Raw genomic sequence first — 26,013 nt, forward strand, 5'->3', positions numbered from 1 at the left:
TATTGACGGCACGCTTGAAGGTTTGCGCTACGTTTGATGCGCGCCATCCAGCGAGGCACCCATTGCGCTTGCTTATTAGTTGAGCGGCGCGGCGAGTCGGTTGCCTGGTAGATGTCTTTTATTGGGAGCCAAAGCCACGATTCCGTTCAAACCGATGCAAAAGGAATGGATACGTTCTGGCCCGCGTGTTGTGCGTCTTTCACATCCCGCACTTCATGCTTGCAGCTAAAGCGACTGAGAGAAACAGAAAGCCAGTTTCTGCCACTCCTGTACAAAAACAAACGCCTGAGCAGGAAGAATGAAGAACTCTCGCTGGTGCTGTGTCGCCTTGAAAACAAAGTGCGCTTTGTCACCCAGGAGAACGAGGAGATGGCAAGCTTGGTAAGTCGACGCGGACAACGGCGGCGTGCCAACAGAGTCCACTGCATTTGTGTTCCACAGAGAAGGCCTAGTTCGCTCAATGACCTGGACCGCGGTTGCGGCCAGCAGGACGGTGAAATGGAGTTCCTTCAAGTTGTGGAGCAGCGGCACATCATCGACGACTTGTCCAAGGTCTTCAGGCAGGCGACTCGGTGCACGTACGGCAGCGCCGCGCTCGCTCGCTGTCGCCAGGAAACCTTTTCCGTCCAAAGCTTGGCCGGCGGCCGCCATCCAAAAAATTGGCCCCTTAAATTCCGACCTTTCAAGCAGGAGCATTGTGCGTACGCGTTTGAACACGCTTTAGACTTGTTTTGCCGTTTTCAGCAGCTCAAAGCTCCCGTTTTGTCAGCGCCTTTGCCACTCGCTGTGCGCTGAAAACGACGGACTTGCCCGGCTGCTCAGCCCGTCAACCATGAGCCGCGAGCGCGACGTCATTGTCCGTAGGCAGCTAGTGGCAAAATGCACCCTGTTAGAGTTGCGCTCGCTCCAACTTATTTTGCAAGAACCACACGGGAGACAAGTAAGTTCTTTTGGACACCTGCAGGTGGAGAGTCCATCCGTTGTACGAATGAAGTCTGACTCTCGGCTCCTGCACGAGCATTTTAATTAAGAGAAACAGGGTGGGTGTAAGAGTGGATTGAATAGAGGAAGCCCTTGACCTCTAGTCAAAACATAGCAAGGGGTGTTTTACGACTTTGTGTAGGAAGGGATAAGCGATAGGGATAAATAAGGGATAAATAATATTATTTATTACAGGTCGCAGTCAAAGTCAAAGCAACACAATGATACGATAAAGATAATCTGGAAAACCCTGACACACCCTGTAGTTGTCACTTTTGGAAAAGACGAGCGTCCCTCCAATCATCGCCGGTGACGTGTTTTTCAGGCTCTGGAGACAGGAGCTCATGTCAGAAATGTCATTGTGAGTCGCGTTTGTTTCTGCGCCGGAGCCGTTCGTTCCCTTTGCATCCAAAGAATCTCAAAGGCGGATTATTTGTGTCGACAGGAGAGAGATTTGCTGCTACGATACCGACGTCGAGAATCTCTGAGGAGGAACAAAGCGTGAGGTCCTGTAAGGTGAGTCTGTTTGTTTGCGGCTGCTTGGTGTTGCGCAAGATGAAATGGCCTTTTTCTCGCTATCGTTCCTCTCGTCGATTCATCGTGAGGTGTCGCTTCAGTTTGTTCAGAGAGATGTTTGCTTCCGCGCCCGCAGGTCATCGAAACATTTTACGGCTACGACGAAGACGTGTTGGTGGACTCGGACGGATCGTCCTTGTCTTTTCACACCGACAGAACCCCCGACACGGAACCCGAAGAGGTAGCCCGCCATTTCTGCCAGCGTATTGGCACCAAACATTCCTCTTCAGCCTGGAATCGGACTCGTCTTTGCGTCGCGGGTGCTTTGTCGCCGGTCTGACTGATTCTGGTACTATTGGTGTGTGCATGAAGAGGCGGAGCTTCGCTACCGCCAGCTGACGCAAGAATATCAAGCGCTGCAACGAGCCTACGCTCTGCTAGCCCAGACCAGCGAAAGGGGACTACGACGCCGAGAAGGAGATCAAGGTGGCGCCCCTTCCCGCAACCCCCGGCCGGGTCGCAGCCTCCCCGTTCTCACCCAGCCTCGGGTGTTCTCTGGTCTGAAAGGAGGAGGAGGAGCCTCCCTCCTCCTCCTTTCAGACCAGAGAAAAGCTGATGGTAGAAATGGGTCACTATCAAAGCAGAGTAGCAGATCTGGAGTCAGCGCTGAAGCAACAAGGACAGGTAAGCTCATCAATGAGCACACCTTTTTCTCAGACAAAATAGCTACATTCTTCAGTCACTCATCCGTCTGGCATTACTGGACCAACCCCCCCCCCCCCCCCCCCGAACGTGGCTGGGAAAATGCGGAGAAAAGCAAATGTCATTTTCCAGTCAACCAAAGAATTTGTGGATGAAAATGACACAACATTCCAAAGCTGTCCACGCGTTTGTCTCTTCTAGAATGTCAAGTGGGTGGAGGAGAAGCAGCTGCTGCGTCAGAGCAATCAGCAGTTGGCCGAAAAGGTGACGGAAAGAAAGGCGCTGGGCGGAGTCGCTTGGCGTCACACCTGTCGGGAAGCCCCGCAGATGAGGTCTGACTGTCTTTTCAGGTCAGGCGGATGGAGGCGGAAGAAGCGCGTCTGAAAGAGCACATCCAGGATATCCGAGACCAAAACGAACTGCTTGAGTTCCGCATCCTGGAGCTGGAGGTGGGAAGACTCGCACAAGCGTGTTGAGGCCAGAGATGTGACGGACGGACGGACGGACGGACGGACGGATGCATGCCTCTGCCTTTCAGGAGAGGGAGTGGCGCTCCCCCGTCTTGAAGTTTCTGCAAGTCCGTTTCCCAGACGGCCTCAGCCCTTTGCAGATCTACTGCGAGGCCGAGGGCGTGAGCGTACGTAAGGCGTCCCTCGCAACCCTAACCTTAACCCGAGGTCCCAGAACACCTTACATTGCTCCTTGCGCCTTTCCCCCGGACATCGTCATCAGTGATCTGATGAAGAAGCTGGACATCCTGGGCTATAACGCCGTAAGTGTATGTCGAACTCCTTATGTTCGCACTCCACGAGACTCGGCGGCTCAAATGTGACTTTTGGAAGGCTTTGCGCTGAAAGAAGCTTGTTGACGCTGTGCCTTTGGGCTCTTGCAGAATCTCACCAGCGAGGAGCAGGTGGTCGTGATTCACGCCAGGACCCTTCTCACCCTAGCCGAGAAGGTAACGCGCACGTCCACGCACGCTCTCGCATTCTGCTTATGTGACAGCAGCCTTTCCTCAGTGGTTAGAATACATCAAAGTGACCAAGTCAACACTTCAACAGAAGATGTTGGACATTGAAAGTGAGAAGGTAGACAGACACGCGACATCAGCCAAGGGGAACTCCGGCAATGTGCCCCAACAATTCTGACCTTGAGCTGTGCTAGGATATGTTCTGCAAGCAGAAGGGCTACCTGGATGAAGAGTTGGACTTCAGGAAGTGTTCCATGGACCAGGCTCATAAGGTAAGCCGCCCTCAAATCTCCCGCCGGACCACTGATGGACGAGGATTGCGGCCCAGAGGATCCTGGAGCTGGAGGCCATGTTGTACGAGGCGCTACCGCAGCGGGACTGCCCCGCCACGGACGGCGAAAAAGCCAGCCACGCTGGCGTGAATGACGTGCTGACGGCGGATCAGAGAGAAGAGCTTAGGAGCGCCGTGGACCAATGGAAGCGAGCCCTGATGTGCGAGTTGAGGGAGCGCGACGCTTGCATCCTCCAAGAGAGAATGGATCTGCTGCACAGCGCGCAACAGGTAAGGGCCCAAAGCCAGCCCGGCACTTACTTGCACGCTTACTGGCTTTTGAATGCCACTTTCCATTTGTCCGTCCTAGAGGAACAAAGAGCTGAAAGAATTCATCGAAGCTCAGAAGAGACAAATCAAACAATTGGAGGAGAAGTTTCTGTTTCTCTTTCTATTCTTCTCCTTGGCCTTCATTCTGTGGCCCTAACACCAGCTGGTGAGTGAGCTCCAGCGGCACCGCACTCGACACCTCCGATACACTGCCAGCCGGTCTCAGACGTTGGCAGACGCTCCGATGCCAACGTATACCCCCCGCCACGGTGACAGAGGCACCGCGTCACACCGGCGCTCATCCAATCAGAAGGCAGGAAAAGCAAATTCACATGCAGGGCACTTTTGAACCAGAAGAGAGCGCCACAAAAAACGGTTGTTGCCCCAAACGCGCACTAAAAAGGGTCAGAATAACAAGAGTCCCACTGGCCAGCCGGGGCCACCCGTCCAGCTGTTTCTTCAGGGGGGAAAAAAATTGGAGTCACCGGTGAGTACATTTTGCATTTAGCTCTGCTTTTCTGCTTCTGTCTTCAAGTGTGTGGCATCCTGCGATCAAAGAGTCAGCCAACCCCAAAGCGGTTGACCTCAACGTCCCACCACCATGCCTACCAGAGCAGGTGACGTGATGCTTTGGACATCCTTCCGTCTCAGATGCCCAAAAGTACTCTTTGCCACATCTGCGGCAATACGGTGTCTTTTCAAAGGTGCAAATAAATCCAGCGTGGGCGGAACACGCACGTCTTCGGTTTTTCCCGCTTTGTTTGTGTGACAGCTGTTGTGAAAATTTTATACAAATAAAGTTGTATAGTACAGGTTTGGCCAAGCCGCAACTCCCGAACCGCATGCGGCTCTTTTATGTTCATATCAACATTTGTGTGTGTGTGTGTGGGGGGGGGGGTTGTGCGTGTTGGCTTCACTTGAGTTCAATTTGGTATTTTGGTCAAAAGCGCATGTGGTGAAATTCCACAAAGTAGGATGGGCAAACACATTTCTTTAAACTATGAGTGTCAATTGGGCTCTCGAAATGGCAGGGAAAAGATGCACAGCAAAACGAAAATACGTAGATGAACACAGGACGTTTTAATCAGAGTGGGAAAGTTTCTATTTTTTGTTGAACGTGATGGCAAACCATTCTGCCTGATATGTCAGACCTCAGCGCATTTCAAAGATTCAAATCTTCAGCGCCATGCACTTCAGCTCACTCCATGCTAACATTGATCAGGCGTCGAACCCGCATCATCATGCTTAAGAGGTGGCCATGCTAACCAGTGCGCCATTATGTCAACGCATAATAACTAAGTCTACTGGTCAAAACAGCGGTTACTATATGACGTCGCTACGTCGTGGTCACGTGACGCAGACAAGACGTCAATGGACGTGGGCAGAGTTAACTTGTTTAAAAGGGAGTAGGCAGAAGAAATATTTAATTTATTTAAATCTATTTTGAGTGCACACCATTATGCCAATGCATAACAACTGTAAATCTACTAAACAAAACAGCGGTCGCTATATGACATCTGCCACGTCGTGGTCACGTGACATACGTGACGTCGATGGGCGTAACTTTCGCCGGAATTCAAATCCGCGGGGAGAGTTAACTTGTTTAAAAGAGAGTGGGCAGAAGAATTATTTAATTTATTTAAATCTATTTGGTGTGTGCGCCATTATGTCAATGCATAACAACTGTAAGTCTACTAAACAAAACAGCGGTTGCTATTTGACGTCTGCCACGTCGTGGTCACGTGACGCGGACGTGACGTCGACGCCTACTTTACATCCCACCGATCACAGGACTCCTCGGCTGCATAACCGTGCCCCCTTCCCAACCAATCGGATTTGCTATACGCGAAAACGACGCCAATGGAAAGAGCTTCCGCCCAAATTTAAATCCGTGGGCGTGGCTCGCAGCAGGAAGTAGGAAAATGGCGGCGATGTTGACAAAGACACAGCGGATGGTAACATACGACTAACAAGAGAAATATTTTTATTTTCTGCTTGCAACTGGACCGTCCAGAGCGTACACGGTAAGTACAACTCATCGTTTTTAAAAAGAAGTACTTTTGTTGCCCTGAAAAGCGAGTGAGCGTGGCGTTTGTGGGGGACGTCGAATTTCGACGATTCTTTCTGGTCAACGGTTGTAAATGATTGTGTTGATTAAAAAAGAAAACTTGATGTAACTCTACTTTTAACTGCCGTTTCAGATAGATTTGGAATTGCATCACATCCAATTTTGCCTAGAGCGTACACGGTAAGTAACACTCGTTGTGTTTAAGGAGATTTACGTTTGTAATAGCAGAAGTGTAGCCGCGTTGCGTTGTACGTGTGAATGTTGGTCCGGGCGAAATGTTAATGTTTAATTTCATTCCTTTAGGTTCCACGGTGTTTGTTGGCTGCAAGTTTTCCACTGCAAGAAGAGGCTCATATCATTGACCAGGAGCGAGCTACAATGGTGAGTAGCCATAACATTTATGTTAAACACTTCCTATTTCATGTCTAACAGTACTTGATTTAACAAATAACCATAAATAAATACAGTGTGGGCACTGAAGTTAACATATGTGATTATACTGCCTAATCTGTCACCGAGTAGATTGTTGCAAAGTAATATAAGATCCAAAGTTGTAATTCAGAATAGTTTTCAAAAGAAGGCCATTAGAATTATATACAAGTCTGATTACCCTGAACAAGCTATTAATTAAATCACAAATTCTTCAATTCAAAGATTTGGTAGATTATCAGACAAATAATGTCTAACAGTAATTGATTTAACACATCACGATAAGTAGATTGAGTGTGGGCACTCTCAAGTTAACATATGTGATTATACTGCCTAATCTGTTACAGAGTATGTTGTTGCCAAGTAATGTAGAATAGATCCAAAGTAGTAATCCAGAATAGTTTTGAAGAGGCCATTAGAATGATAAACAAATCTGATTACCTTGAACATAATAACAAGCTAAGTGTTTAATATGTCCTATGAAGTCAAAATTGGGCACCATCATGTGGTGAAATTTGGAATTGCATCACATCCAATTTTGCCTGGGAACAAACAGATTACATAAATCTTAGTTTTGAATAAGCCACTCCTTCTCAAACAAGTAAACTCTGCCCATTTTGCGCAGTAGATGTTCTGTTAATATCTAGTATTTATACAAAGTCATAATTTAAATTGCTTTCAACCTTCATTCATCGGTTCAACCAACATTACTCGCTCTTATTACCAACTTGTATTGATTTAACTAAGCGTTTAATACTTCCTATCAGGTCTCAAATCGAGATTTGGCAAAATACAATTTCAGCAAATCCAATTTTGCCAGGGAACAAAAATAGATTAAATAAACTAAATAAGTCCTCTTCCCATTAAATAAATCAGAAAAGTCTGTCTTGTAACCAGTCCTCTTCAAACAAGTAAAGTCTGCCCATTTTGTGCCGTAGATTTTGTGTCTATGCCTAGTATTTAAACAAAATCATAATTTAAACGACTTCTTTCCTTCATTCACTTTGGAAATTTGGAATTGCAGCAAATCGAATTTTGGCAGGGAACAAAAATAGATCAATTAAACTAAATAAGTCTTCTTCCCATTAAATAAATTAAAAAAGTCTGTCTTGTAACCAGTCCTTTTCAAACAAGTAAAGTCTGCCCATTTTGTGCCGTCGATTTTGTGTTAATGCCTAGTATTTATACAAAATCATAATTTAAAGGACTTCATTCCTTCATTCACTTTGGAAATTTGGAATTGCAGCACATCAAATTTTGCCTGGGAAGAAAAGTAGATTAAATAAATTTAATAAGTCTTACTACTTCCCATTAAATAAATTAAATACGTCTTACTTGTTCCCACTCCTTTTCAAAACAGTAGTTTAAAACGAGGGCCCTTCACTCAATCTTTAACCCCAACCCCGCACGTTGTGTTGTATCTGTGAATGTTGGTTGTGGCCAAATGATAGTTTTCTTTCATTCGTTTAGGTTCCAAGAAAACTTGATGTAACTCTACTTTTAACTGCCGTTTCAGATAAGCGGGTATTACGTCGCAGTCATGTGCCGTGGATATGACGTAATTGCCCGAACCTCCGCCAAAATTCAAATCTGTTGGCGCGATGGCCGTGAGCCACTGAGCAGCGACGATTATCAACAGAAATATCTTTATTTTCTGCTTGCAACTGGACCGTCTAGAGCGTACACGGTAAGTAACACTCATTGTGTTTAAGGAGATTTACGTTTGTAATAGCAGAAGTGTAGCCGCGTTGCGTTGTACGTGTGAAAATTGGTCGAGGCGAAATGTTACTGTTTAATTTCATTCCTTTAGGTTCCACGGTGTTTGTTGGCTGCAAGTTTTCCACTGCAAGAAGAGGCTCGTATCATTGACCAGGAGCGAGCTACAATGGTGAGTAGCCATAACATTTATGTTAAACACTTCCTATTTCATGTCTAACAGTACTTGATTTAACAAATAACCATAAATAAATACAGTGTGGGCACTGAAGTTAACATATGTGATTATACTGCCTAATCTGTCACGGAGTAGATTGTTGCAAAGTAATATAAGATCCAAAGTTGTAATTCAGAATAGTTTTCAAAAGAAGGCCATTAGAATTATATACAAGTCTGATTACCCTTAACATAACAACAAGCTATTAATTAAATCACAAATTCTTCAATTCAAAGATTTGGTAGATTATCAGACAAATAATGTCTAACAGTAATTGATTTAACACATCACGATAAGTAGATTGAGTGTGGGCACTCTCAAGTTAACAGATATGATTATACTGCCTAATCTGTTACAGAGTATGTTGTTGCCAAGTAATGTAGAATAGATCCAAAGTAGTAATCCAGAATAGTTTTGAAGAGGCCATTAGAATAATAAACAAATCTGATTACCTTGAACATAATAACAAGCTAAGTGTTTAATATGTCCTATGAAGTCAAAATTGGGCACCATCATGTGGTGAAATTTGGAATTGCATCACATCCAATTTTGCCTGGGAACAAACAGATTAAATAAATCTTAGTTTTGAATAAGCCACTCCTTCTCAAACAAGTAAACTCTGCCCATTTCGCGCAGTAGATGTTCTGTTAATATCTAGTATTTATACAAAGTCATAATTTAAATTGCTTTCAACCTTCATTCATCGGTTCAACCAACATTACTCGCTCTTATTACCAACTTGTATTGATTTAACTAAGCGTTTAATACTTCCTATCAGGTCTCAAGGCAAGATTTGGCAAAATACAATTTCAGCAAATCCAATTTTGCCAGGGAACAAAAATAGATTAAATAAACTAAATAAGTCTTCTTCCCATTAAATAAATCAGAAAAGTCTGTCTTGTAACCAGTCCTCTTCAAACAAGTAAAGTCTGCCCATTTTGTGCCGTAGATTTTGTGTCTATGCCTAGTATTTAAACAAAATCATAATTTAAACGACTTCTTTCCTTCATTCACTTTGGAAATTTGGAATTGCAGCAAATCGAATTTTGCCAGGGAACAAAAATAGATCAATTAAACTAAATAAGTCTTCTTCCCATTAAATAAATTAAAAAAGTCTGTCTTGTAACCAGTCCTTTTCAAACAAGTAAAGTCTGCCCATTTTGTGCCGTCGATTTTGTGTTAATGCCTAGTATTTATACAAAATCATAATTTAAAGGACTTCATTCCTTCATTCACTTTGGAAATTTGGAATTGCAGCACATCAAATTTTGCCTGGGAAGAAAAGTAGATTAAATAAATTTAATAAGTCTTACTACTTCCCATTAAATAAATTAAATACGTCTTACTTGTTCCCACTCCTTTACAAAAAAGTAGTTTAAAACGAGGTCCCTTCACTCAACCTTTAACCCTATTTATTCACCTTCTAGGCTAAGTGTTAAAGGCTAAGTGTTAAAGGCTAAGTGTTAAAGGCTAAGTGTTAGAGGCTAAGTGCCAGAGGCTAGGCGCCAGAGGCGAGTTTTTGTGGGCTGAAGTTTTAGTGGGGTTAGTGTGAATACAATCCAAAAGAATACAACAGAATACAATACAATAGAATATAATACATAGATTAAATTCAATAGCTCTTACTACTTCCCATTAAATAAATTAAATACGTCTTACTTGTTCCCAATCCTTTTCAAAAAAGTAGTTTAAAACGAGGGCCCTTCACTCAACCTTTAACCTCAACCCCGCACGTCACATTGTGTTGTATCTGTGAATGTTGGTTGTGGCCAAATGATAGTTTTCTTTCATTCGTTTAGGTTCCACGGTGTTTGTTGGCTATGTTTTCCACTGTCAGAAGGATGAAAATACAAAGTACAACGCTTGGACGTGGGCGAAGACGTCACCGGTGAGTCCTTCCTTCCTATTTATTTACCTTCTAGATGCTAGAGGCTAAGTGTTAGAGGCTAAGTGTTAGAGGCTAAGTGTTAAACACAATACGAACAACACAACGATACTGCACTGAACAACACGATACCGCACTGAGAAACACGATACCGCACTGAACAACACGATACCGCACTGAACAACACCATGCCGCACTGAACACCATGCCACACTGAACAACACCATCCCGCACTGAACAACACCATGCCGCACTAAACAACACCATGCCGCACTGAACAACACCATGCCTCACTGAACGACACCATGCCGCACTGAAAGACACCATGCCGCACTGAACGACACCATGCCGCACTGAAAGACACCATCCCGCACTGAACACCATGCCGCACTGAACAACACCATCCTGCACTGAACAACACCATCCCGCACTGAACAACACCATGCCGCACTGAACAACATTATGCCGCACTGAACATTATGCCGCACTGAACAACACCATGCCGCACTGAACAACATTATGCCGCACTGAACAACACCATGCCGCACTGAACAACACCATGCCGCACTGAACAACACCATGCCGCACTGAACAACATTATGCCGCACTGAACAACACCATGCCGCACTGAACAACACCATCCTGCACTGAACAACACCATTCCGCATTGAACACCATGCCGCACTGAACAACACCATCCCGCACTGAACAACACCATCCCGCACTGAACAACACCATGCCGCACTGAACAACATTATGCCGCACTGAACAACATTATGCCGCACTGAACAACACCATGCCGCACTGAACAACACCATGCCGCACTGAACAACACCATGCCGCACTGAACAACATTATAACGCACTGAACAACACCATCCCGCACTGAACAACACCATGCCGCACTAAACAACATTATGCCGCACTGAACAACATTATGCCGAAATGAACAACACCATGCCGCACTGAACAACACCATGCCGCACTGAACAACACCATCCTGCACTGAACAACACCATCCCGCACTGAACAACACCATGCCGCACTGAACAACACCATGCCGCACTGAACAACACCATGCCGCAATGAACAACACCATCCCGCACTGAACAACATTATGCCGCACTGAACAACATTATGCCGCACTGAACAACACCATGCCGCACTGAACAACACCATCCTGCACTGAACAACACCATCCCGCACTGAACAACACCATGCCGCACTGAACAACATTATGGCGCACTGAACAACATTATGCCGCACTGAACAACACCATGCCGCACTGAACAACACCATGCCGCACTGAACAACACCATGCCGCAATGAACAACACCATCCCGCACTGAACAACACCATGCCGCACTGAGCAACACCATGCCGCACTGAGCAACACCATCCTGCACTGAACAACACCATGCCGCACTGAACAACACCATTCCGCACTGAACAACACCATGCCGCACTGAACAACATTACGCTGCACTGAACAACACCATGCCGCACTGAACAACACCATGCCGCACTGAACAACACCATGCCGCATTGAACAACACCATGCCGCATTGAACAACACCATGCCGCACTGAACAACACCATCCTGCACTGAACAACACCATGCCGCATTGAACAACACCATGCCGCACTGAACAACACCATCCTGCACTGAACAACACCATCCCGCACTGAACAACACCATCCCGCATTGAACAACACCATCCTGCACTGAACAACACCATGCCGCACTGAACAACACCATGCCGCACTGAACAACACCATTCCGCACTGAACAACACCATGCCGCACTGAACAACACCATCCTGCACTGAACAACACCATCCCGCACTGAACAACACCATGCCGCATTGAACAACACCATCCTGCACTGAACAACACCATCCTGCACTGAACAACACCATGCCGCACTGAACAACACCATGCCGCACTGAACAACACCATGCCGCACTGAACAACACCATGCCGCACTGAACAACATTATGCCGCACTGAACAACATTATGTCGCACTGAACAACACCATGCCGCACTGAACAACACCATGCCGCACTGAACAACATTATGCCGCACTGAAAAACACCATGCCGCACTGAACAACACCATCCCGCACTGAACAACACCATGCCGCATTGAACAACACCATGCCGCACTGAACAACACCATGCTGCACTGAACAACATTATGCTGCACTGAACAACACGATCCTGCATTGAACAACACCATGCCGCACTGAACAACACCATCCTGCACTGAACAACACCATCCTGCACTGAACAACACCACCCCGCACTGAACAACACGATCCCGCATTGAACACCATCCCGCACTGAACAACACCATGCCGCACTGAACAACACCATTCCGCACTGAACAACACCATGCCGCACTGAACAACACCATGCCGCACTGAACAACACCATGCCGCACTGAACAACACCATGCCGCACTGAACAACATTATGCCGCACTGAACAACACCATGCCGCACTGAACAACACCATCCCGCACTGAACAACACCATGCCGCATTGAACAACACCATGCCGCACTGAACAACACCATCCTGCACTGAACAACACCATCCCGCACTAAACAACACCATGCCGCACTGAACAACATTATGGCGCACTGGACAACATTATGCCGCACTGAACAACACCATGCCGCACTGAACAACACCATGCCGCACTGAACAACACCATGCCGCACTGAACAACACCATAGCGCACTGAACATTATGCCGCACTGAACAACACCATGCCGCACTGAACAACACCATGCCGCACTGAACAACACCATGCCGCACTGAACAACACGATCCCGCATTGAACAACACCATCCTGCACTGAACAACACCATGCCGCACTGAACAACACCATGCCGCACTGAACAACACCATTCCGCACTGAACAACACCATGCCGCACTGAACGACACCATCCTGCACTGAACAACACCATCCCGCACTGAACAACACCATGCCGCATTAAACAACACCATGCCGCACTGAACAACACCATCCTGCACTGAACAACACCATGCCGCACTGAACAACACCATGCCGCACTGAACAACACCATGCCGCACTGAACAACATTATGCCGCACTGAACAACATTATGCCGCACTAAACAACATTATGTCGCACTGAACAACACCATGCCGCACTGAACAACACCATGCTGCACTGAACAACATTATGCCGCACTGAACAACACGATCCCGCATTGAACAACACCATCCCGCAGTGAACAACACCATGCCGCATTGAACAACACCATGCCGCACTGAACAACACCATGCTGCACTGAACAACATTATGCTGCACTGAACAACACGATCCTGCATTGAACAACACCATGCCGCACTGAACAACACCATCCTGCACTGAACAACACCATGCCGCACTGAACAACACCATGCCGCACTGAACAACATTATGCCGCACTGAAAAACACCATGCCGCACTGAACAACACCATCCCGCACTGAACAACACCATGCCGCATTGAACAACACCATGCCGCACTGAACAACACCATGCTGCACTGAACAACATTATGCTGCACTGAACAACACGATCCTGCATTGAACAACACCATGCCGCACTGAACAACACCATCCTGCACTGAACAACACCATCCTGCACTGAACAACACCACCCCGCACTGAACAACACGATCCCGCATTGAACAACACCATCCCGCACTGAACAACACCATGCCGCACTGAACAACACCATTCCGCACTGAACAACACCATGCCGCACTGAACAACACCATGCCGCACTGAACAACACCATGCCGCACTGAACAACACCATGCCGCACTGAACAACATTATGCCGCACTGAACAACACCATGCCGCACTGAACAACACCATCCCGCACTGAACAACACCATGCCGCATTGAACAACACCATGCCGCACTGAACAACACCATCCTGCACTGAACAACACCATCCCGCACTGAACAACACCATGCCGCACTGAACAACATTATGGCGCACTGGACAACATTATGCCGCACTGAACAACACCATGCCGCACTGAACAACACCATGCCGCACTGAACAACACCATGCCGCACTGAACAACACCATGCCGGACTGAACAACATTATGCCGCACTGAACAACACCATGCCGCACTGAACAACACCATGCCGCACTGAACAACACGATCCCGCATTGAACAACACCATCCTGCACTGAACAACACCATGCCGCACTGAACAACACCATGCCGCACTGAACAACACCATTCCGCACTGAACAACACCATGCCGCACTGAACAACACCATCCTGCACTGAACAACACCATCCCGCACTGAACAACACCATGCCGCATTGAACAACACCATGCCGCACTGAACAACACCATCCTGCACTGAACAACACCATGCCGCACTGAACAACACCATGCCGCACTGAACAACACCATGCCGCACTGAACAACATTATGCCGCACTGAACAACATTATGCCGCACTAAACAACATTATGTCGCACTGAACAACACCATGCCGCACTGAACAACACCATGCTGCACTGAACAACATTATTCCGCACTGAACAACACGATCCCGCATTGAACAACACCATCCCGCAGTGAACAACACCATGCCGCATTGAACAACACCATGCCGCACTGAACAACACCATGCTGCACTGAACAACATTATGCTGCACTGAACAACACGATCCTGCATTGAACAACACCATGCCGCACTGAACAACACCATCCTGCACTGAACAACACCTTTCCACACTGAACAACACCATGCCGCACTGAACAACATTATGCCGCACTGAACAACACCATGCCGCACTGAACAACACCATGCCGCACTGAACAACACCATGCCGCACTGAACAACACCATGCCGCAATGAACAACACCATCCCGCACTGAACAACACCATGCCGCATTGAACAACACCATGCCGCACTGAACAACACCATCCCGCACTGAACAACACCACCCCGCACTGAACAACACGATCCCGCATTGAACAACACCATCCCGGACTGAACAACACCATGCCGCACTGAACAACACCATTCCGCACTGAACAACACCATGCCGCACTGAACAACACCATGCCGCACTGAACAACACCTTGCCGCACTGAACAACATTATGCCGCACTGAACAACACCATGCCGCACTGAACAACACCATCCCGCACTGAACAACACCATGCCGCATTGAACAACACCATGCCGCACTGAACAACACCATCCTGCACTGAACAACACCATCCCGCACTGAACAACACCATGCCGCACTGAACAACATTATGGCGCACTGAACAACATTATGCCGCACTGAACAACACCATGCCGCACTGAACAACACCATGCCGCACTGAACAACACCATGCCGCACTGAACAACATTATGCCGCACTGAACAACATTATGCCGCACTGAACAACACCATGCCGCACTGAACAACACCATGCCGCACTGAACAACACCATGCCGCACTGAACAACACGACGTCGCACTGAACAACACGACGCCGCACAGAACAACACGACGCCGCACAGAATAACACAATACCGCACAGAACAACACAATACCGCACAAACAGTTTTAGATAATATTACGTCGCAGTCATGTGACGCGGACATGACGTCAATAGGCGGAACTCACGGCAAAATTATAATCCGTGGGCGTGGCTTGCAACAGGAAGTAGGAAAGCGGCAGTACTGGCAAACAAGACACAGCTGTTAGTAACACGATGACTAACAAGGCAAATATTTTTGTTTTCAGCTTGCAACTTGACCGTCTAGAGCGTACAAGGTAATTACAACTGTTTTTTTTTTAGCCCTGAAAAGCAAGGGAGTGTGGCGTTTGGGAGGAATGTCGAACTCGGCGTCTGCTTCCAGCCACAGACGCCAAATTTCGACGATTATTTCGACTGGTCAACGGTTGTAAATTATTGCGTTGACTAAAAACTTTATTTAACTCTACTCTTAACTTTGCCGTTTCAGATATGCGGGTATTACACCGCGGAAATGACGTCAATAGGCTGAACTCTCGCCAAAATTCAAATCTGTGGGCGCAATGGCCTTGAGCGAGACACCGGATACAAACACGACGATTATCAACAGAAATATCTTTATTTTCCGCTTGCAAGTGGACCGTCTAGAGCGTACACGGTAAGTACAACTCATTGTGTTTAAAAAGATTTACGTTTGTGTAGTTTGCGTTGCGTTGTATCTGTGAATGTTGGTTGAGGCTAAATGTTAATGTTTAATTTCATTCCTTTAGGTTCCACGGTGTTTGTTGGCTGTATGTTTTCCACTGCAAGAAGAGGCTCGTATCATTGACCAGCAGGAGCTACAATGGTGAGTACCCCTTTCGTCTTCCATTTATGTTAAACACTTCCTATTTCATGTCTAACAGTACTCGATTTAACAAATAACCATAAATAAATACAGTGTGGGCAGTCACGTTAACATATGTGATTATCCTGCCTAATATGTTTATCACAAATATGTCACTAATCACTAATATGTTTATTTGTTTATCACAACACCTTTGGACCTTCAGCAATCGATTATTTACCTTCATCTACATAGAGACAGAACGATGGTGTCTTAAACATCTCATTCATTTCACCAAATAACTTCACGCAGGTGGATAACGGCCGTCTCGGTCACGCTATGTTGCGTGATGCAGTTTTGAAGAACCAAATGCATTTATTCAATGAATAAGTCAAGCTAGTTCTATGTTTATGATGTTGTAAGTTACGGTACCGATTGAAGTTGAGTTCGAAGCCAGTGGAAAACAGCGCTGCGTTTGTGCTCTCCAGGTACAAATGTTGTGATCTCTGACTGACGACCGGGCGAGACTCGAGTAAGAGATGTCCAAACGAGCTCCGGCAGGGCGGGCCAAGGCGGAGCGAACGGACGCCCTTCAGGCCGCCAATGACGAGCTGAGAACCAAACTGATGGACGTCCAGTTAGAACTTCAGCAGGAGAAGAACAAGGTGAAAACCTCAACAGACAGACACTGCCTGCCTCCCTGCCTGCCTCCCTGCCTGCCTCCCTGCCTGCCTCCCTCCCTCCCAGTTTTCCCGATGTAGATTAGACATGCGTGTGCCATGACTGTGTCAGCCTACATCAACAAATGCACCGAGGACGTCAGCACCACTAAGAATATCATCACCCGGGGCAACCAACGACCCTGGATGACTGAGGAGGTACGTCAAACGCTACGAGCGCGGAACTCTGCCTTCAAGTCTGGCGACAAGGAGACACTGAGGACAGCGAGAGCCAACTTGAACCGTGCCATCAGGATAGCGAAGCGAGACCGCAGTCGAAAATTTCAGGATCGTTTCCACGACGTCAAAAACATCAGGAGTATGTGGCAAGGCATACGGGCGATTACAGACTACAACTCACCCTCCCCCCCCCCGGTGGGTGTAGTTGATGCTGACTTTCTAAATGGTCTAAATAACTTCTTTGGGAGGTTCGAGGCACTAAACGGCACTCCAGCAGTTAAAACTGTCCCCCATCAGGAAGAGGAGGTACTCTGCCTTGACTCCGCCGATGTGTTGAAGACCCTGAGGAGAGTCAACCCCTGTAAGGCCCCTGGCCCCGACAACATTCCTGGGCGTGTGTTCAGGGAATGTGCAAGTCATCTGGCTGGGGTCATCACAGACATTTTTAACACCTCGCTGGGCCAAGCCACAGTGCCGGCGTGCTTTAAGACTGCCTCCATCATTCCGGTGCCGAAGAAACCTCAAATCACCTCATTTAATGATTACCGGCCTGTTGCACTGACTCCGGTTATGATGAAGTGCTTCGAAAGGCTGCTTAAAGGTCACATCGTTTCCAGACTCCCCCTATTATTTGACCCGTTCCAGTTTGCCGACCGGCAAAACCGCTCCACTCAGGACGCCATCTCCTCCGTTCTTCACCTGAGCCTGGCTCACCTGGAGGAGAAGAACACCCATGTGCGGAGGCTGTTCCTGGACTTCAGCTCAGCGTTTAACACCATCATCCCACAGCATCTGGTAGGAAAATTGGAACACCTGGGCTTCAACACCCCCCTTCGCAACTGGCTGCTAGACTTCCTCACCAACAGACCTCAGTCAGTCCGGGTCGGACAGAACACCTCTGATGTCATCACCCTCAGCACAGGCTCCCTTCAGGGCTGCGTCCTGAGCCCCCTGCTGTGCACCCTGATGACACACGACTGCGTCCTCAGGTTCACCACCAATCACATCGTGAAGTCAGCAGACGACACAACGGTGGTGGGGCTCATCAGAGACAACAACGACCTGGACTACAGAGAGGAGGTGGAGCAGCTGGTGGGCTGGTGCAGAGAAAACAGCCTGATCCTGAATGAGGAGAAGATGAAGGAGATCATCGTCGACTTCAGGAAAAAACAGCCTCACCACGCTCCACTGATCATCAACAGCTCAGCTGTGGAGGTGGTCAGCACCACCAAATTCCTGGGGGTCCACATCACAGAAGACCTCACCTGGACTATGAACACTACGGCACTGGTCAAGAGGGCACAGAAGCGCTTGTACTTCCTGCGGAGGATGAGGAGAGCCCACCTGCCCCCACCCATCATGAGGACGTTCTACAGGAGCACCATAGAGAGCATTCTGACAAGCTGTCTCTCTGTGTGGTGTGGAGGCTGCACCGCCTCCGATTGGAAGAACGTGAGGAGAGTGGTGAGGACAGCAGAGAGGATCATAGGGGCTCCTCTTCCCTCCATTCAGGACATTTCATCTCAGCGCTGCATGTCCCGTGCCCGTAACATCATCAATGACCCATCACACCCCCACCATGGACTGTTCTCCCTGCTGCCCTCTGGGAAGAGGTTTGCAGCATCCGCTGCAGGTCCACCAGGTTCTGCAACAGCTTTTTCCCTGCTGTCATCAGACTGTTGAACACTAGAACTGTTGAGCTCTAAACTGAACTCTGCATCACACATTCACAGAACTGTACTTTATGACACTACGGACCTCTATCTTGCACTATCTCGCACTACCAACTTTACTGAACTTGTATAAACCCTTTAAATAGAAGTTTAATACATGGTTTAGCATTCCTCTGCACACTCTTGAATACTGTTTTGCCTACTTGCACTATTGCATAATTATCACTGCTGCACTTTATACTTATTTTTAATATATATATATATATATATATATATATATATAGTATATATGTATATATATATATTTTCATAGGATATGTTACTTCTATTCAACTGCAATATCACTACTTTGTTGTAAGACGTATGCAACGGAATTTCGTTTTGTATGCACCATGTGCAGACAAGATGACAATAAAGTTTGTCTAAGTCTAAGTCATGTCAGGTCAGCTGTCTGGAGAGAGAGAGAAGTCAGGACCTGCGGGCGGAGCACCACCGTGCCACCGCCGCCATGACGGAACTCAAAAGCAAACTCCATGAGGAGAAGCAGAAAGAGTTAGCCATTACCAGGGAGACATTACTGCGGCAGCATGAAATGGAGCTGATGAGAGTGATCAAAATCAAAGATGGAGAGATCCAGCGACTGAATGCCTTGGTCCTCAGCCTGAGGGACGGCTCCATGGACAAGGTGATCCGCTCTATCCGTGTCTGACTATCCGCACGCCACGTCGGGCTTCGATGCGGCCGCTACCGTATTGTGTAGCTTGTCCCCAGTAAGCGTCGCGGCGCTCCGTTGCGGTCTCAACGGCCCGGTGTGGCGCAATGTCTGCTCAGGTGAGGAGGGGGGGCGCTTTGCTGGCGGAGGTGGAGGAGACGCGGCGGTGTCGGGAGACCGAGCGGTGTCGCCTCCACCAGGAGCGCGGAAGAAGCCCTGGCAGCGGCCCAGCAGGCCTGGCAGTCCCGAGCGGCCGAGCTCCGATCGGCTCATCACCAGCATCGGGAGGAGCTGAGCCGAACCAAGAGAGACTGCGAGAGGGAGATCCGCCGACTGGTAGGACTGATCAGATGCGCGGTGCGTGGCTATGTTCCCAATTTCGTTGTATACCTGCAGTGCAATGACACCTAAGGCATTCTATTCTATTCTATTTCACAAGAAGAAAATGTCCGGTTGCTCGCTTCGCTTTTGTCACAGCAAAGGTGTTCTAGTCGATTCCAGAAAAAAATTGGCCGGTTGCTCTCTTTGTTTTTGTCACAATTCTGGCAAATGAGTTTGCCCGCCTGCCTGAGCGCTCCCCGTTTGTACATCCAGACGGATGAGATCAAGCTGAAAGACAGAGCGGTTAGTGTTTTGGATGAAGCCCTGGGGCCGGCCACGTCCACCGCCTTCAGCTGCAGACTCAGGCTGCCGAGCAGCAGATCGCTGCCCTGAGGGATTCCCAAAGGGCGGGCCTAAACTACCCTGGAAGTGGGGTCAACGCCGCTACTAGCAATCCTCTTCATTGCGTAAGCCACCTCATCACACACTTGCAGTACGCATGACTTAGTTCGTTGCTGGAGGAAGGTAGCACAAAAACAGTTTTGAACTTTGAACGAGTGCTTGTGTGTGTGTGTTGCGGGGCGTTTTCAGTCTCAGGAGGATCGGGACACGCGACGGTTTCATCTGAAAATCGCTGAGCTCAGCGCAGTCATCAGGAAACTGGAGGATCGAAACGCCCTGCTTTCTGAAGAGCGCAATGAACTGGTAATTTATTGACGGCACGCTTGAAGGTTTGCGCTACGTTTGATGCGCGCCATCCAGCGAGGCACCCATTGCGCTTGCTTATTAGTTGAGCGGCGCGGCGAGTCGGTTGCCTGGTAGATGTCTTTTATTGGGAGCCAAAGCCACGATTCCGTTCAAACCGATGCAAAAGGAATGGATACGTTCTGGCCCGCGTGTTGTGCGTCTTTCACATCCCGCACTTCATGCTTGCAGCTAAAGCGACTGAGAGAAACAGAAAGCCAGTTTCTGCCACTCCTGTACAAAAACAAACGCCTGAGCAGGAAGAATGAAGAACTCTCGCTGGTGCTGTGTCGCCTTGAAAACAAAGTGCGCTTTGTCACCCAGGAGAACGAGGAGATGGCAAGCTTGGTAAGTCGACGCGGACAACGGCGGCGTGCCAACAGAGTCCACTGCATTTGTGTTCCACAGAGAAGGCCTAGTTCGCTCAATGACCTGGACCGCGGTTGCGGCCAGCAGGACGGTGAAATGGAGTTCCTTCAAGTTGTGGAGCAGCGGCACATCATCGACGACTTGTCCAAGGTCTTCAGGCAGGCGACTCGGTGCACGTACGGCAGCGCCGCGCTCGCTCGCTGTCGCCAGGAAACCTTTTCCGTCCAAAGCTTGGCCGGCGGCCGCCATCCAAAAAATTGGCCCCTTAAATTCCGACCTTTCAAGCAGGAGCATTGTGCGCACGCGTTTGAACACGCTTTAGACTTGTTTTGCCGTTTTCAGCAGCTCAAAGCTCCCGTTTTGTCAGCGCCTTTGCCACTCGCTGTGCGCTGAAAACGACGGACTTGCCCGGCTGCTCAGCCCGTCAACCATGAGCCGCGAGCGCGATGTCATTGTCCGTAGGCAGCTAGTGGCAAAATGCACCCTGTTAGAGTTGCGCTCGCTCCAACTTATTTTGCAAGAACCACACGGGAGACAAGTAAGTTCTTTTGGACACCTGCAGGTGGAGAGTCCATCCGTTGTACGAATGAAGTCTGACTCTCGGCTCCTGCACGAGCATTTTAATTAAGAGAAACAGGGTGGGTGTAAGAGTGGATTGAATAGAGGAAGCCCTTGACCTCTAGTCAAAACATAGCAAGGGGTGTTTTACGACTTTGTGTAGGAAGGGATAAGCGATAGGGATAAATAAGGGATAAATAATATTATTTATTACAGGTCGCAGTCAAAGTCAAAGCAACACAATGATACGATAAAGATAATCTGGAAAACCCTGACACACCCTGTAGTTGTCACTTTTGGAAAAGACGAGCGTCCCTCCAATCATCGCCGGTGACGTGTTTTTCAGGCTCTGGAGACAGGAGCTCATGTCAGAAATGTCATTGTGAGTCGCGTTTGTTTCTGCGCCGGAGCCGTTCGTTCCCTTTGCATCCAAAGAATCTCAAAGGCGGATTATTTGTGTCGACAGGAGAGAGATTTGCTGCTACGATACCGACGTCGAGAATCTCTGAGGAGGAACAAAGCGTGAGGTCCTGCAAGGTGAGTCTGTTTGTTTGCGGCTGCTTGGTGTTGCGCAAGATGAAATGGCCTTTTTCTCGCTATCGTTCCTCTCGTCGATTCATCGTGAGGTGTCGCTTCAGTTTGTTCAGAGAGATGTTTGCTTCCGCGCCCGCAGGTCATCGAAACATTTTACGGCTACGACGAAGACGTGTTGGTGGACTCGGACGGATCGTCCTTGTCTTTTCACACCGACAGAACCCCCGACACGGAACCCGAAGAGGTAGCCCGCCATTTCTGCCAGCGTATTGGCACCAAACATTCCTCTTCAGCCTGGAATCGGACTCGTCTTTGCGTCGCGGGTGCTTTGTCGCCGGTCTGACTGATTCTGGTACTAGTGCTGTGTTGCATTGGTGTGTGCATGAAGAGGCGGAGCTTCGCTACCGCCAGCTGACGCAAGAATATCAAGCGCTGCAACGAGCCTACGCTCTGCTAGCCCAGACCAGCGAAAGGGGACTACGACGCCGAGAAGGAGATCAAGGTGGCGCCCCTTCCCGCAACCCCCGGCCGGGTCGCAGCCTCCCCGTTCTCACCCAGCCTCGGGTGTTCTCTGGTCTGAAAGGAGGAGGAGGAGCCTCCCTCCTCCTCCTTTCAGACCAGAGAAAAGCTGATGGTAGAAATGGGTCACTATCAAAGCAGAGTAGCAGATCTGGAGTCAGCGCTGAAGCAACAAGGACAGGTAAGCTCATCAATGAGCACACCTTTTTCTCAGACAAAATAGCTACATTCTTCAGTCACTCATCCGTCTGGCATTACTGGACCAACCCCCCCCCCCCCCCCCCCCCGAACGTGGCTGGGAAAATGCGGAGAAAAGCAAATGTCATTTTCCAGTCAACCAAAGAATTTGTGGATGAAAATGACACAACATTCCAAAGCTGTCCACGCGTTTGTCTCTTCTAGAATGTCAAGTGGGTGGAGGAGAAGCAGCTGCTGCGTCAGAGCAATCAGCAGTTGGCCGAAAAGGTGACGGAAAGAAAGGCGCTGGGCGGAGTCGCTTGGCGTCACACCTGTCGGGAAGCCCCGCAGATGAGGTCTGACTGTCTTTTCAGGTCAGGCGGATGGAGGCGGAAGAAGCGCGTCTGAAAGAGCACATCCAGGATATCCGAGACCAAAACGAACTGCTTGAGTTCCGCATCCTGGAGCTGGAGGTGGGAAGACTCGCACAAGCGTGTTGAGGCCAGAGATGTGACGGACGGACGGACGGACGGACGGACGGATGCATGCCTCTGCCTTTCAGGAGAGGGAGTGGCGCTCCCCCGTCTTGAAGTTTCTGCAAGTCCGTTTCCCAGACGGCCTCAGCCCTTTGCAGATCTACTGCGAGGCCGAGGGCGTGAGCGTACGTAAGGCGTCCCTCGCAACCCTAACCTTAACCCGAGGTCCCAGAACACCTTACATTGCTCCTTGCGCCTTTCCCCCGGACATCGTCATCAGTGATCTGATGAAGAAGCTGGACATCCTGGGCTATAACGCCGTAAGTGTATGTCGAACTCCTTATGTTCGCACTCCACGAGACTCGGCGGCTCAAATGTGACTTTTGGAAGGCTTTGCGCTGAAAGAAGCTTGTTGACGCTGTGCCTTTGGGCTCTTGCAGAATCTCACCAACGAGGAGCAGGTGGTCGTGATTCACGCCAGGACCCTTCTCACCCTAGCCGAGAAGGTAACGCGCACGTCCACGCACGCTCTCGCATTCTGCTTATGTGACAGCAGCCTTTCCTCAGTGGTTAGAATACATCAAAGTGACCAAGTCAGCACTTCAACAGAAGATGTTGGACATTGAAAGTGAGAAGGTAGACAGACACGCGACATCAGCCAAGGGGAACTCCGGCAATGTGCCCCAACAATTCTGACCTTGAGCTGTGCTAGGATATGTTCTGCAAGCAGAAGGGCTACCTGGATGAAGAGTTGGACTTCAGGAAGTGTTCCATGGACCAGGCTCATAAGGTAAGCCGCCCTCAAATCTCCCGCCGGACCACTGATGGACGAGGATTGCGGCCCAGAGGATCCTGGAGCTGGAGGCCATGTTGTACGAGGCGCTACCGCAGCGGGACTGCCCCGCCACGGACGGCGAAAAAGCCAGCCACGCTGGCGTGAATGACGTGCTGACGGCGGATCAGAGAGAAGAGCTTAGGAGCGCCGTGGACCAATGGAAGCGAGCCCTGATGTGCGAGTTGAGGGAGCGCGACGCTTGCATCCTCCAAGAGAGAATGGATCTGCTGCACAGCGCGCAACAGGTAAGGGCCCAAAGCCAGCCCGGCACTTACTTGCACGCTTACTGGCTTTTGAATGCCACTTTCCATTTGTCCGTCCTAGAGGAACAAAGAGCTGAAAGAATTCATCGAAGCTCAGAAGAGACAAATCAAACAATTGGAGGAGAAGTTTCTGTTTCTCTTTCTATTCTTCTCCTTGGCCTTCATTCTGTGGCCCTAACACCAGCTGGTGAGTGAGCTCCAGCGGCACCGCACTCGACACCTCCGATACACTGCCAGCCGGTCTCAGACGTTGGCAGACGCTCCGATGCCAACGTATACCCCCCGCCACGGTGACAGAGGCACCGCGTCACACCGGCGCTCATCCAATCAGAAGGCAGGAAAAGCAAATTCACATGCAGGGCACTTTTGAACCAGAAGAGAGCGCCACAAAAAACGGTTGTTGCCCCAAACGCGCACTAAAAAGGGTCAGAATAACAAGAGTCCCACTGGCCAGCCGGGGCCACCCGTCCAGCTGTTTCTTCAGGGGGGAAAAAAATTGGAGTCACCGGTGAGTACATTTTGCATTTAGCTCTGCTTTTCTGCTTCTGTCTTCAAGTGTGTGGCATCCTGCGATCAAAGAGTCAGCCAACCCCAAAGCGGTTGACCTCAACGTCCCACCACCATGCCTACCAGAGCAGGTGACGTGATGCTTTGGACATCCTTCCGTCTCAGATGCCCAAAAGTACTCTTTGCCACATCTGCGGCAATACGGTGTCTTTTCAAAGGTGCAAATAAATCCAGCGTGGGCGGAACACGCACGTCTTCGGTTTTTCCCGCTTTGTTTGTGTGACAGCTGTTGTGAAAATTTTATACAAATAAAGTTGTATAGTACAGGTTTGGCCAAGCCGCAACTCCCGAACCGCATGCGGCTCTTTTATGTTCATATCAACATTTGTGTGTGTGTGTGTGTGTGTGTGTGTGGGGGGGGGGGGGTTGTGCGTGTTGGCTTCACTTGAGTTCAATTTGGTATTTTGGTCAAAAGCGCATGTGGTGAAATTCCACAAAGTAGGATGGGCAAACACATTTCTTTAAACTATGAGTGTCAATTGGGCTCTCGAAATGGCAGGGAAAAGATGCACAGCAAAACGAAAATACGTAGATGAACACAGGACGTTTTAATCAGAGTGGGAAAGTTTCTATTTTTTGTTGAACGTGATGGCAAACCATTCTGCCTGATATGTCAGACCTCAGCGCATTTCAAAGATTCAAATCTTCAGCGCCATGCACTTCAGCTCACTCCATGCTAACATTGATCAGGCGTCGAACCCGCATCATCATGCTTAAGAGGTGGCCATGCTAACCAGTGCGCCATTATGTCAACGCATAATAACTAAGTCTACTGGTCAAAACAGCGGTTACTATATGACGTCGCTACGTCGTGGTCACGTGACGCAGACAAGACGTCAATGGACGTGGGCAGAGTTAACTTGTTTAAAAGGGAGTAGGCAGAAGAAATATTTAATTTATTTAAATCTATTTTGAGTGCACACCATTATGCCAATGC

At 48.7% G+C, this 26,013-nt stretch overlaps 3 protein-coding genes across 4 annotated transcripts; all 3 read left to right on the forward strand.

The window, feature by feature from the left end:
* The first annotated feature begins 2,067 nt into the window (after positions 1-2,067).
* LOC148383103 (janus kinase and microtubule-interacting protein 3-like) lies at positions 2,068-2,965 on the forward strand. Its single transcript, XM_088358507.1, has 3 exons — positions 2,068-2,181; positions 2,401-2,463; positions 2,550-2,965. The coding sequence occupies exons 1-3, from the start codon at positions 2,113-2,115 to the stop codon at positions 2,673-2,675; spliced, it is 258 nt and encodes an 85-aa protein (XP_088214633.1). The 5' UTR covers positions 2,068-2,112; the 3' UTR covers positions 2,676-2,965.
* A 377-nt stretch (positions 2,966-3,342) lies between these two features.
* LOC148383104 (janus kinase and microtubule-interacting protein 3-like) lies at positions 3,343-4,603 on the forward strand. 2 transcript variants are annotated; one of them, XM_088358312.1, is made up of 3 exons: positions 3,343-3,731; positions 3,811-3,936; positions 4,306-4,603. In XM_088358312.1, the coding sequence occupies exons 1-2, from the start codon at positions 3,519-3,521 to the stop codon at positions 3,925-3,927; spliced, it is 330 nt and encodes a 109-aa protein (XP_088214438.1). In that variant the 5' UTR covers positions 3,343-3,518; the 3' UTR covers positions 3,928-3,936; positions 4,306-4,603. The 2 variants fall into 2 exon arrangements, with proteins under 2 accessions (XP_088214438.1, XP_088214437.1); XM_088358311.1 differs by having other exon boundaries at positions 3,811-4,603.
* A 17,630-nt stretch (positions 4,604-22,233) lies between these two features.
* Positions 22,234-25,362, forward strand: LOC148383105 (janus kinase and microtubule-interacting protein 3-like). The gene is made up of 12 exons (XM_088358585.1): positions 22,234-22,242; positions 22,379-22,483; positions 22,628-22,741; positions 22,897-22,939; positions 23,161-23,223; positions 23,310-23,408; positions 23,498-23,731; positions 23,852-23,917; positions 23,979-24,047; positions 24,124-24,201; positions 24,258-24,491; positions 24,571-25,362. Exons 6-12 carry the CDS (start codon positions 23,319-23,321, stop codon positions 24,685-24,687), a joined length of 888 nt encoding a protein of 295 aa, XP_088214711.1. The 5' UTR covers positions 22,234-22,242; positions 22,379-22,483; positions 22,628-22,741; positions 22,897-22,939; positions 23,161-23,223; positions 23,310-23,318; the 3' UTR covers positions 24,688-25,362.
* Positions 25,363-26,013: the final 651 nt, after the last annotated feature.

Source organism: Syngnathus floridae, chromosome 17 (assembly GCF_059516105.1).
Source record: "Syngnathus floridae isolate MCC-2025c chromosome 17, RoL_Sflo_1.0, whole genome shotgun sequence".
NCBI lineage: Eukaryota > Metazoa > Chordata > Actinopteri > Syngnathiformes > Syngnathidae > Syngnathus > Syngnathus floridae.